Source organism: Aptenodytes patagonicus, chromosome 7 (assembly GCF_965638725.1).
Source record: "Aptenodytes patagonicus chromosome 7, bAptPat1.pri.cur, whole genome shotgun sequence".
Classification (NCBI taxonomy): Eukaryota; Metazoa; Chordata; class Aves; order Sphenisciformes; family Spheniscidae; genus Aptenodytes; species Aptenodytes patagonicus.
Window position 1 is genome coordinate 9,422,344 of NC_134955.1, and position 14,049 is coordinate 9,436,392.

Below are 14,049 nucleotides of genomic sequence, written 5' to 3' on the forward strand. Positions count from 1 at the left end.
AGCTAAAGAACAGTCAAAAGGCCTGATGAAGCATTTTACTGTACATCATACAATCCAAGATACAAATCATCCTGTCTGCAAATATTTATACCCGACCAAGGAAATAATGACTGTGCTATTTAATTCAGTGGCCAATTTATGATTTGCATTTCTTTGGGACTTAACTTTTTTCCACTCTGAATTAGATCACAAATAACAGCATTCCTCAAATAGGAGGAACTGGTATGTGGTTTCTCGGAAAAATGTGTATTTTGGAAGCATTATGATCTGTGTTTAATGAATAGAACATGTCAGTAAATGGATACCTTTCCTCTGACACTGACCTGTTTAATTTTAGACCTCAGACCTTCTTTTTCCCTCTCATGCTTTGTTGCGTCTATTTATAAACTAAATAACTTTTTGAGGGCAGGTTACTTTCTCACACCATTTGTTCAGTACTAGCACAGCTGGCACTACAGACAATGTTGTTTACTATATAACTTAAGCAGATGTACAGCAATACTCCTTGACACTTAGAGGGTACATTACAAATTTATTTGCAAGCTACACGTACACAGTACAGTGTATTTCTATGTGGGGAGAACAATGGACAAAGGCAACGTGCTTTTAATCAGTTAAGGGGAGGCAAAGTGACATTTTAGTTGAGCCAACAAAACATACACCAATTCTTATGAGCTGCGTAATGAAATCTTTAATAGCTTATATCTTCGTTGCTTGTTTGAAGAGATTCTCCAAACTAGACAGAGGAGAAAAGTGCACACGACAGTGTATCTAAGTGGATTAAAGGCTATAATTATCAACCTTGCTGAAATTTTAATCTAATTCTGTCATCTCAGTACTCCACCTGCTCAATCACCCTTGTGACCCAATGAACTCCTGTAAGTACTTCCCCATTCTTTGAGCATACTCAGGTGACTATCCATGCAAATGTGGAAAAACTCAATACTAAGGGTCATCTTACCAGAGTGGGATCAATGTCTTCAATAGCCAGGAGTCTGTTATATATGCTGTGTACTTTCTCATACTTCATTCGACTCTAAATAAAAAGGAAATACAGACTGCTTAGTAACGCTATTGCAAATCACCTGTGAGAATGCGAAAATCAATCTGAAGAAAAAACTAAAATTTTTCTCTTTCCTTTTTTCCCCAGTTGAAGACTATGTGTGTCAGTCCCTTTACTCAGATGCATTTTTTGTCTTGTGCAGTCATTTCTTTACTTCCCACATTAATTTCTCCCTAGTGCTTATGCACATGCTTTTCAAGAATCTCTGAAGTCTTTTTCTAATTTAGTAATACTGCAGCAGAACTGTCACTGTAGGTGTTTGGGATAAGAAGACTGTTTCCTTTACCTCCGTCTAAAAGTAATGTGCAGACAGCTAGGAAAATCGCTTTCTTCACTCTCCAACCTACGCATTTCAAATAATCCACTCTGTTCCCTGCCAGCTGCAGCTCTCCAAGTTGTATTGTGCAACCTTAAAAAATTTAAATTGCCAGTATGCTTAGGATACAAGAGGCTGCACCGAAAGCCAAGGAAGGCTTTTTCTTCTAAGGGCAAAGGTTTTTTTTTCCTGTTGTCCTCAGTATCTTCCTGCAAAGACTCTTCCATGTTATGATAAGTGGGCAAAATATATCTTGCAGAGGATTCCAGAGTCCTCATCTGATCAGTGGGAAACGGCCTTTATTCCTGATGGTTCATGTGCAAAACCAACCACTGTCGGGGCATTACTCATTACGGAGGCTGTGCAATATGGTGGTAGCCTGGGTAAAGAGATTTCTCAAGAAAGCTGCAGTATAGGGTGCCTCCCATCTTCCCTCACAGCCATGCAAGTACAAACATTAAACCACCAAGAATTAGATAGGAAAGGTGTTCTTTATCCCCATTTTAAAAGTGAAGAAGCTGCTGCTCTGGTAAATGTAAATCTATCAGCCTTTCAACTTCATAGTAATTTGAAAAATATAGTCAATATTTAAGTGGAAAGACAGTAGATTTTCAGAAATTTTTTAACTCATGCTATGGGCTTTTCTTCTCCATGTTGTCAGCTCAGTCTCAGAAACACTGAGTGAGATTAAGGCTAGAAGAATCGGTAAATTAATTCTATAGAATTCTGTGTGTTCAGTATGTTTCAAATAAATGACATTACTGATGAGAGATGTCTTTGGGTTTTGACGTCAGTATATCACTATTTTTGCTCACCTCTTCATAATCTGCATATGCAAAATAAAGTAGCATATTCTTCTTTAATAAAGTGCTGATCGCTCTTTCATAAATATTAGCAGCCTCATCACTGAAAAGTTTAGCATTGTTCATGTCCTGTTATAAAATAAGTACGATAATATAATTGTTCAGCATCTGTGACAATGAAGGCCAGTCTATGGAATATCTTCTGTCTGTGAACAGTCCCAGTGAACTTCCATGCAGTGCTCCAATAAAGAGACAATCAACTCCCCAGTACTTAAGGAATCACAAAATCAGGCCAACCCCTCCCCCCCCCGACCTAAAACCGTCCAACACTGAAATAGTTTTTCATAATTCTTATCTCAAGTGCAAATATTTTTATTTCTTAAAATAGCCCCAATTTTAAAATTTTGAACATGACACAAGTTACAGCGCTAAGTATTTTTCACACCCCCCTCCTTGGTTCTTAAGTCTTTGAGGAAAAATTAACAGTACACGACGTCAAAGCAATGAAATAAAGAAAGCCAATGGCGATCTGCTTACCCCTTTTTCAGCTAGCAGTTTACTAGATTGCTCGAGGTACTGTGCAGCTTCATACCAGATATCTGGGTGATGTCCCAGAACCAAAAGGCATTGCTCATAGGCAAACATAACTGGGGGGGGGAAAAAAAGTAAGAAATACTCCTTGTATATTATCGCAGAAATGCTACCATCTTGCACAAGGGAAGTATGAAATACAAAAACCAGCAAATAAATCAGACAATATTAACACTAATTGGCTTTGAATAATAACGATCACAACTGCATTCTTTTATATTGCCAGGAACTTTATGAATCATAACCAGCAGCTAAAACCTGCCTCCTCCGCAGAGGAAGCAGCAGAACTCATTCAAGAACATCAGCCATAAAATCAGGCTGTGATCCACCATTTCCTGACCTCCAATGAAAGTTCAGTGGCACACGACTATAGCGCTGTCCCCCAAAATCCATGTATTACTTTCAGCTTGGCTTAAGCAAAAACTAAAGAGTAGTCTAAAAAAACCACCCACACAATTCAAGAAACTCGATCAACTTCTGCTCCAGCATGATCCCTGAACACTAAATCACATCATTACTTAACGCTGGAGTTCATTAATGCAGCTAGGAAATACAATTCTACATGTCCTAGCGCAATATCTAATTACCTCTTTTTGTTATGAGGGTTTGATCTTCTGTACGCAGAGGATTGCTCTTTTCCCACTGGATGTATTTCTTCCACATGTCTACCTGCTGAGCCTCTTGTGGGGTATTTTGTGGGGGGACAGAGGGAGCATTGCGGTCCAGACCTTTCATCACTGTCTCATATTCCTGAAACAGAAGCAATGTTTTGAACAGCAGATTTGAACACATTAAACACTTATTTCAGGTTATGCTTTATAAAACTGATACAAATATTTTAGCATACCAAGCTTATTAGTCTAACACACACTTTTATTTGAAAATAAGAACCAAGTTTAATGCTAGTTTGTAGAATTAAATAGAACAAAGAAAAGTCAACAGAAGGTTGTACCTTTGCCACACGTCGTGCATTCATATAATCTCTACTCCTGTCTTCAATCATCTTCTTAGCTAAGTGAATATTGATGCCCTGGAGAAGGGTGAAAAAAGGAACTGGGAATGTGCAATTTCACTTTGGAAATACTGATACAGAAAAGAGCTTGAAAGGGGATGCAAAAGTGAGCAAGAAGAACAAAGTTATTTTAAAATATTGATCTCAAAAGGTACTGCATTTCCCCTAATAAACGTGTGGGCAAGAACTTATTTATCAGAGAATAAACTCACTACTGAAAATCAACTGACCTGAAGCACCTCAGTGTATTTTTAATCACTTACAGCTTTCAAAAATACAATGAACTTTACATAAACCTGCTGCGGGAGAAAGTGGAAAGAATGTATTTGTGATTTACATTTTTCCTTTTAAATCCTGGGCAGTGCCTAGTCAGGGTCACAGCTCCCTGCCTCGCTGCTGCCTGCTGTTCACCAGGTGAAGACTGAGACAGCATATGAGCAATTCAGTTTTCTTCAACAAGTAATAACAGAGATTGACCTCAAAGCTCTGCCTTCTTCTCTGTTCCTGAAGTAACTGACAGCTTTTAAGAGAGGTTATATTCAACACACACCCTGCCATACACGTACCTTTGTCAGCTGAGAGAGACTTGAGACCTGTCACTGCAGAGAGTGACACCCCTCCAGGACCGCACGCACGCGCAGAGGGCCCTGCCGTGCTGCTGAGCAAGAGCAGCAGGGGATTTGGGGCAGCCGGGCCCCCAGGCACAACCCACGTCTCAACATCAGCAACACAGGCCTGGTCACGGGGTCCCAGGCATGAACAAAATCTCAAAGAACTGCTCTCGTGGCAGGATAAGCAACCGCCCTTTTGTTCATGCCTGTGTCAGGGAGGATTTTGCTGGCATGGCTTGCCAGGACTTTGAGGAAGGTGAGCACAGCTTTCAGTCCTATTCCAAACAGGCACCTGAGCTGGGTGCCCACTCACTACAGAAGCAAGGTACCGCCTGGACTCTCAGAGTGCCGTCTGCGATAGCTAGCTGGGCCAGTTAGCATACAAAACCAGCAATGCCCCATTTAACGCAGGACCAGGCTGAGGACGCAGCAATGTTCTCCCAGGATGCACTCCCAGCCTCGTGAGGTGCAGCCGTGCAGCTTTGTGAGCCAAAGATTGTCACTTCTCTGTCTCACTAGGGGTGTTACCACTTTTGACCATTTGTTTAATTAAAGACACTGGTGACTGACAGGCTGATATTGCTACCCGGTGGCTACCAACTGAGCTAAAGGCAAGTTTGAGAGTATTTTAATTGCAGCAGATAGCCAGTAACCTTTTGTACCGAGACCTGCACATGATCTCTGTGTTGTTGGGCTACTGATGTGGGGAATCACTTCCCCCTCAAAGAGCCCTTCTGGTGAGGAGCATTTCCTTCCCTGTGCCAGGACACCTGTACACAGCAGCCCTTTCCCTCAAGGCCAGCCTAGCCAGAACAGGACATGCAGAAACCTGTGTCCGAGCAGAGTGCCGGCCCTCAGCTTCCAGCAGCTCTGAACAGCCGGAGGTGCTGGTTTGTGTTACAGGTGTCAGCCAGAGCTGCCTCAACTAGAAGATACAGAATGAATGTAGGACAGGTTTCAGCTATCATTTTGACAGTCTCCCTACGTATTAATGAAAGTACTAGGAACCAGCAGTGACAGCCTTCATTTGCTACGTGGGAGGGGAGGAGGAAATTTACAGGGAAGTTGTACTGGGGATTTTCCTATGCAGGAGAAGGCATGTTGCTGGGTATCTTCCCTGGTGGTCAGCAGGCTATCTGTGGTGTCCCTGAATACTGACAGGGTGATAAGCTGTTACAGTACATGCTCGTGGCTGTGGATGCCAGGAGGTACTCCCGCTGGCTAAGCACAGTGGCCCTATTAGTGTCAGGTCACCAATCCTCCAACTTGCATAATTAGCAATAGGGAAAGAGAAATTGTCCCTTCCTTCCTGTTCAGTGCACAGCTGACCCGCAGCATGCGGCACCTGCAACCCTGGGTGCAATATGCAGGACAAGGCAGAGTGCTGTATGAGCATCCCTGCTTGACGGTGCTGAGCACAAGGGCACCTACCCTCAGTTCTGCATTCTCACCTCTGCTGATGGGGACAGGTTAACAAGCCATTACCAAACGTGTTCACAAATACGCTATAAAGGTGCAGCTACAAATTAGCATGCAAGGTCAATGAGTTGAAGTTACGCTTGCTGAAGACAGTGTGGTAGCAGACTCACCTGAATTGACGCTGTAATGGCTTCAGGTGAAGGATGGTGAGGAACACTGTATATGTTCCTGAGATCGTATAACTTAGTATCGCGAAGGAAGTCCAAACCATCATAGCTGAATGCCATTTTACCCTGTTCAACTAGAACTGAAAGGAAGGGAGCGCCTCCTTGGGGAAGCAAGCCCTCATTGCCAGCTGATCTGCTCTAGCTTTCATTAAATATATTCTCCGTCATTGATGCAGTGATTTCTAATTCACCAGCAATTCTACTGGGCCAACTGGGAAATGGGACAGCTAAATGTATCCTATAGAAAGTCTTTAAAATAAAAAAGAATTATCACTCAGGTACCTGGACAGTTTTGCCACAGGTCTTGGTACATACTGCACATGCAAAATGTGTTTATACTGCCGGTCATCTCTTTTACACGTAATTATTTAGTGGATACAGTTTGGGCACCATACTTAATTATATGATTTTTTTTTTAAAATGTCACAAACAAATTTCATGTTCTTGATTACCTCTTCGTATTTGTTATAATCTCTCCAGAGCTGTTCTATGTTTATCATTGGATTCACACAACCACGCTGGTAAACCCTACGGACAGCTGTTATCCTCTGGTTTTCTGCGTAAGATCCTACTGCTTCTCTAAATAGTGGGGAGAGAGATTAACGTCAGCTATTACAGATCATAACTGGTACGAACATCAACATTACATTAACTGAGCTTAAAAAAATTCTTTTAAGGTACTTACACGCCCTTCAAAAAATTGATGTAATCCACCCAGATCTATGTGAGAAAAAATATTACATATAATGAAACCAATGTTTAGTTGTACTTCTTATAAAGTAAGAAATAAAATGTTTTTTGATAAAAAAACCATACCTGGTATGACATGATTTCCATGCCAATCTTATCCAGAGCAAAATCATATGCCTGAGCCATTTTTTCTCTGAGGAAAAAAACAAACCACAAAGACCATAGAGCAAGTCTATAGTATTTTAAAAATTCTTTATTTAAGAGTATCCTTTTGCACACCAAATTCTAACCAAACATTGATGTATGAAAAGTATCATTCAACAGCTGAGAGTAAAAATTGGCATTCAGATAGCTTTAAATTCTGCATTTAGGGTTTTGTTTGTTTTAAAGAAAATTATTTTAATCTACTGGTGGCAATCTAGCACACTAACAGTTCCTGAGACACAACCTCCCTCTTAAGTATGGGGAAATCCACGTGTACTATGTGCACTGGAAGTTGAGAAGCTAGGAAACAACTGCTCTCTACATCTTCTCAGCTGACAGATGTACCCCTGGTTTCTTTTTTTCCCCAGAATTCCCCAAACCTTGTTGTAATTCTCCAGGAACACCAAAAGGCTGGGGCAATTAGGAGTAGCTCCCCTGTGTGGAAACTGGCCAAAATCTTTCATATGATTTCTTATCCCCCCAAATACAAAGTATTTTCCCCCAAATTTAAAATGTTCACAGAATATTTCCTTGGTCAAGTTTCAATGAAAACAGCTTTTTCTCTCTCCCACTTTTCTCCCGGTTTCCTTTACTCAAACATCTTTCAGTACCTTACTACCTCCTTGACCATATTAGCAGGAAAAATAGAGGAAAGTTAAATTAGATAAAAAGATAGAGGGGCACTGGTACTTTAATTGTTTCAAAACAGTCTTGTAAAAATAAATTTAAAAAATCAGCTTTTTTTCTGTTAATGCATTAGTTATCTTGCCAGTTACAATACAAAGAAATTATGGTGGGCTGGGAAAGAAACATTTTATAGATGCTGAAAGGTACTGATATTTTTTGAAACCTCAAGCAGGAAGAAAAAGCATTAAACTCAGTCTGCAGGACTATAACCAAGCAAAATGTAGTAAATGAAAAGGGATGAAGATTAATGCATTCCAGAATTACGATACCCTGATTTTTATGCCTTTTTATGCCTTCCGAAACTTTCTCTAATTACTGAACTATTTACTATTGCTAGTCAAATATAGTACCTCAGCTGGAATCAGTGCTGAATTTTGTGGGGACTCTAAACAGGGCCCTAAGGGGGAGGACAGCAAAAGGTCCCGACTGAGGAAGAAGTGTGTTTCAGACTGGCTCAAGCACCAATCTCACCTGCAGGGGACCGGCATGGATACGCCAGCTACCCCCTGCTCTTTTCCCACCTCGTTATATGGATCCAGACTAAGGAAGCAATTTTACCCAGCAAGCTCAATTAAAGAAACTTTAAAGAAAATATTTTCTAAATGCAGATTGTATATTATCCCCCCGACACTCTACCAGAAGATCCCCAGGCAGGTTTGCCACCCAGGTTCCTCCCCACCCCTAGGCAAAAATCAAGAAGAGATTCACCGTAAAACTAGAATAATTCAGAGCAACTCTGTTAACTTACTTGTAACTAGGTAGCTTCCCCTTGGTTTCTCGTACATAGGAAAGGTAACATTTCCATAAATCAATGTGTAAAACCTTCATAAGGCATCGCTGAAATAACTGTTTAATACATCAAGAAGACGTGATCAGGATACCAGATATAGAAATCAGGTTTCTACTTTTAAAGCTATAAAGTATGAATTAAAATAATCTCAGTAATTATGACTGAGATTTGTAAGAAAGAATAAGTTAAATTACTCTTCCTTTTGACTTAAGCATCTCTGTGCTATGCGAGGGAACTGGAGAGAATTAAGCAGAGAAATTCCTCTGCGCACTTCACTGATTACAGCTTGGTAGCACAGCAAATCGACTTTAGTGACACTTCTTGTCTGTGTTTTTGAATAGCGCGTTCAATGACAGCTATAGTTCTTTTCAATCTGCTTTAGCCTAATCACAAGATACTTGTTCTTGCTATAGAGATATATTACATATATTGATAAGACTCACCTTTTCCACTTTGTCATAATTTTTTGCTTTAATCTATAGGGAAGCAGAAAAAAACAAATCACTTAAGAAACTATTTTAGAATAGTAGGAATATATTCTTCATACAGTACTATAGCATTCCAGTTTGTACTTTGGCTGCCTAAACTAATTACATTGTAACACCACATAATGTTGCAAAAATATAACTAAACATACAAAAATCATGTACTTTGCTTAGCTTTTTCAAAATTAGCTTTTTTGTTTTGTTTTTCACTTCCACTAGGGCCAAAATTTAGGTATCGGTAGGTAAAGTTGCTTTCCTGTATTCTGGTTTGGACACCCAGACTTAGCCTCTTATTTTAAGGTACTCTGTTGCCTTAAGTGCATATATTGACTTAGGTACCAAAGCCTCTAGATCAGGATTTAGTAAATTAAGGGTAAAATACCATATTTACAAAACTAATAAGCTAATAAATGTATTATATTTGAATATTTATTCCTCAAAGTACACATTGCTATAATACGCTGATGCTGAATAAGGGAATAATAAAGCATGGAGAATCCGTTTTTCGACAGGTGCCCCCAGCCCTGGTGCTCCCTTCCAGGAGGGACCAAACCACACTCACATCTCGGCACTCGTTTCATTCAGACAGCACGCACACCGCAAGGGTAGAGGGTGAAACCTAGTCTCAAAGTAACAGGTTGCCTTTCAGATAGGACACAGAAAAGCACGAGAGATGTAGAGGGCAGACTGGCACCTTTCATTTATTTATTAGCTCCAGTTACGTTAAACACACTAGGCAATCTGTAAAGACACACCCTGAAGAAACAAGGAAACTCTACAATGCCTCTAGAAGATGCTTATCTGCACTGAAATAAAGAGCCTTTAACGAAATAAGGATTTGTTATGCTGTATTGCATTTTTTTAAAGCATCAAAACTCCCTTTTATATCTCAAAAAAGAGTCCAAAAAAGACATCTAAAGCTCTTTGTTTGTTTAGGGGACTCACAGCTTTTTTCTTGGTGTGAAACACAAGAGCCACGGGAGCAGCTCTGAAAGCCTTTCCTTTTCCCCAAGGAGCACGGCGGGAGGCAGCAAACAGCACCCTTTTGCACCAGGTATTAATTATATCATTCTCATTCTAAAGCACGAGAGAATTTTTAATGGAAGCGTTAGGAAACACCGTCTCATCTGCAGGAGGCCTAAAATAAATAATATGTCCTGTACTGCACTGCCTTTCCTGTCTGCTGTTCCCTGAGTTTCTATACTCCTGCAACACTCCGGCCTCCAGACCCCTAAACATAGGGGTCCCATAGAGTATCCCCATTTCTCTCACTCCTGAACAAGAGCAATTAAAAATTGAGAATTCAAACAAGTTTTGCAGAAAAACTTTAATGGCATACATGGCAGACCAGACCCTTGTGTCCGTACCGCTTTTGAACTGGAGCAGTATCCTGCCCTGGTCAAAATGATTTCAAAAAAATCTGGGTTTGCAGGAAGTTAAGCCTAATTACATCTTGCACACACCATTTTCCAAGTCTTTCTGCAAACTATTCAGGTAAAAGATAGCTGACCGAAGAAATGACTGATTACAGGAATAAGTGATATTTCAGAGCAATGTTAACTAGAACAAATCAGGAGGCAGCATGTCCGTACTATGGAGAACACCTCTAACCTCTGCCGTAAGACACGCAGACCCAACACACCCTCAGGTACGGGTACGTATCCTACTGCCACTTTCTCACAGCTTTTTGTTGGAAAAGCACAATCTTTCAACCTTTAAAAAGCACTTATAATAATTGTAGGGTTGTTTAGACAGAAGTCTTTTGTGGACACAAATTAAGGAGTCTGATCCTGCCCTACTTCTAGCTGAAGGAAAATACCTTCTTATATTTTAAATTTCTCCTCCACTGTAGAGTCCAAAAAAAGACATTTCCCATTTTTACTTCATCCTTTTTTGACAGTAACTTTTCAGGTTTCTCAACACCTCTTCGAATATGACGAAAAGAATTCAACTCTCACTAAAGAGCAAGAGCTCTCAGTCTACGCCTCCCACCCCCTGCAAACTCCTTTTATCCTTGGTCACTGAGTGGAGAAGAGCAAATGAATCTTGGTTTGTGTATCTAGCACAGAGCACAGCTCCCTGCACTTCTTTTCCCTTGTACTTACTCAAGTAAAATCTTCAACAAGATGAGCAGAAACTTTTTTTTCAAAAAGAGTGAATCCCCAGGAGATAGTATAAATCCTTTTTTTTGTGAAAATTAAACAACATTAATCCATGGCTTTGCCACTGACAAAAGGCATCACCTTGTAGTTATTCAAGAACAAGACCAAAAATAATTTTTAAAAGCTCAGAAAGGCAATAAGCAGGCAGGGCAAAAATTAGTGTGCCTTCCAGGTTTAGCCATGTAAAAAATGTTTTGCACATCTGCCTTGAGTTACTACACCAAAGACAATTCCTAGACATAGCCGATAGGGCTGTGAATGCTGCCTGCCTGCTTAGCACATCTCCCTGCCCCTTATCACCCGAAAGCCCAATGACAACTATTACTCAGCGTAAGTGACCCAGACTGACCTCAGTAATTGTATACGGCATCAAGTAAGTGCACGGTAATCCCACTTAATTGTTTACTAGAGCAGTTTTATTAGCACGTGGCACCACTCCCAACATCAAAAAGACGGAGCACAGGGAGTACTTATCAATTAAACTACATGCACTTCCAATAACCAAAGACCTTGAAGAGTAAAATATTTTGCTAAGAAAAAAAAGCTGTATTCTTTATTTGCATGTGTTATGACTCAAAGAACAAAATATTTTCTACATGAATCAGATATATGAAAAGCTGTCCACATCTGGACTTCAAGTCAGTGTTATGTATTTGTTAAATCCACACAAGTGGTTTGACAATGACATCTGAAAATTCAGAAATCTTGGTACCGATGACGTTAGGAGGTTGGAGACTGGCAGGATTTGTTAAAAATAAAGGAAAAGAAAAAGCAATATTGGCCAATGCCTACTGGGTCTCTCTCACTGGAGAGTTTTTACCAAGCCCCCAGAGCCAGAGGGAAGAGCAGCTGTTTCTCCTGTGGGAATTTGTTTGCATATCTTGGCTCACCACTCCCAAGAAAACATCCTGGCAGCCCTGGCATGGAGGGGTGGCACAGGGACGCCACAGGGATGGGGAAAGCCCATCATCAAAGAGGGCACACGCTGCCTCCAGGACTCACCGTCAGCATATTTCTGTTACATGTTTTGTTTTTCCTGTTACAGACACAGGAACAGGCAGTGATTAGACATGGACAAGCATTAAAGGATTGACATTAATACTGTATTTTTGTCCTTAAAGACAAACACAACGAAGTGAACTATAGCTCTTTACAAGAGATTATCCTTCAATTTCTAACGCCGCCTGTATTCCTATTCTGATTGCTTAATTCAAGAGGTAGGCGTTACCCTCATGGAGGCTAACACATAGGAGTGTCTCCACCACAAATCCACCACCTACAGAGTGAGCTTAGGCACGTTGTCATTCCGAGGTAAAATTGGTATATATGAGTATCTCCCCTCCATCCTTGAAGCCTATACAAAGACCACCTAGTCTGACCAGCTATACTTGCACACTCCTATAGTAAAACACATCTGACCTTGCCTTCCTCTGCCTGTGACAATGAGAAATTCCACCTGTTTTGTGGAAAGAGTAACTTTAAATTGGATGCTCCAATAGGAAATTTAAGTCACTACTGTATCAGCGTTGCACAACATGAATTTATAATAGCAGGCTCAAATTTTTTCCTAGAATACACAACATGCTTCCCAATAACGAGCTTCACAAACATTCAAGGGCAAAATTTAATCCATAAATTACATTTCGCCCTTTTTAATAGACTTACTAAAACACATAGGTATCATTTATGATTATGCAAAGCAAGTGATTTTATTAATCTAGAGACTTAAGGCTACTTGTAGTTGTCTGGAAACATACAACACAAACCTAGAACATTTGCTTGTTTTATTTTAACCTTTTCAGTGTTTCTTGGTTTCAACCAAGCTCCTGAGGAAGCAAGATCAGCACATGGTACTTAAGGATCTGCATGGCTTTTTCTGCCATGACTCATTTCCTTCTTCCAGGCCTCATCTATTTCTATATCCCAACTCCCTCTCCTTTTTCAATGGTTATCTTCCAAGGAAAAAAAAAAATATTTTCTCAAGCATAAAATTTAATGTTCCCTTATCCACTGCCTCCAGCTCTCCCCTTGGTGAGGTAGATCCTCTTGCCCTCTCTCCTCCCCACCACCCCTGCACTGCTCTCCAATGTTTTTTGGAACTTTTTTTGGAAGAGGGACCTGAAGAGAAACGCCACATGCCACTGGCAGACTGCACCAGCTGATGAGGGACAGGCTGGGAGAGGAGAAAACACCACAACAGCGCCGGCGTCAACTTTCTGAGGATTTAGTTCATAGTGACTGGTATTTTTAGAACTACTATTTCCTAAAATCTAGTTTCATTATAAATACTACCATGTATGCAACACCTTTAATGTTTTTTTTTAAAAACACACACACAACATATGTTTCAGAGTACAAAATTACAACTAGAGCATACATGTATGTATTTGGAAACACTGCTTTTGTTTATTAACTGAAGGGAGCTCACTGTTAAAGACCTATATTCATTCACACAGACGACTAGGTATTAGGTAATTAAAAAGTTAACATTTTTTAAAAAATCAGACTACACAAAATTTATCATCACTGAATCCATTTGTGTTGACAATGTGCCTTTTTTTTTCTTTTCTTTTTTTTTTTTTTTTTACATCTTGATTGTTAGGGTAATATAATCAACTACCCACTGCCAAGTCCAGTGGGACGTAATTTGGGTCTCTACTAGTACAGAACCGTAGGTGTAATAAAACACATTCACATTTCTCTACCTGTTTCCAAAATACAGGTTAGGGCTGGCTGGAGAGATGTTCACACTTTATTTACAGAATAAATACTGCTTGGACCATAGCAGTTCAAACTTCTCAGACTGCCTTGAAGAAATGTAATCTTTGAAAGGATGAAGACAGTGCAATGTGCTAATTCATTCTTTTATGTTTAGCACAGTCAGCCTTTTGCTATTTGCTGAGGCTTCCAGTCAGTGACTAATTGCGTGAGCAGTTAACATGACAAACTCGTTTTCCTACAGGTCAAATAACAGCAATTACCTTTGCAA

At 40.1% G+C, this 14,049-nt stretch overlaps 1 protein-coding gene across 1 annotated transcript in view; it reads right to left on the minus strand.

Moving 5' to 3' along the window:
• The window catches only part of CSTF3 (cleavage stimulation factor subunit 3), a 52,916-nt gene that overhangs the window by 8,237 nt on the left and 30,630 nt on the right, over positions 1-14,049 (minus strand). Inside the window, exons 4-13 of the mRNA XM_076343899.1 lie at positions 8,857-8,889; positions 8,372-8,469; positions 6,859-6,925; positions 6,728-6,762; positions 6,495-6,621; positions 3,726-3,803; positions 3,361-3,523; positions 2,720-2,829; positions 2,195-2,311; positions 962-1,036 (exon numbers count right to left, since the gene is read on the minus strand). Of these exons, the coding sequence (XP_076200014.1) occupies positions 962-1,036; positions 2,195-2,311; positions 2,720-2,829; positions 3,361-3,523; positions 3,726-3,803; positions 6,495-6,621; positions 6,728-6,762; positions 6,859-6,925; positions 8,372-8,469; positions 8,857-8,889 (903 nt within the window). The remainder of the gene's footprint in view (positions 1-961; positions 1,037-2,194; positions 2,312-2,719; positions 2,830-3,360; positions 3,524-3,725; positions 3,804-6,494; positions 6,622-6,727; positions 6,763-6,858; positions 6,926-8,371; positions 8,470-8,856; positions 8,890-14,049) is intronic.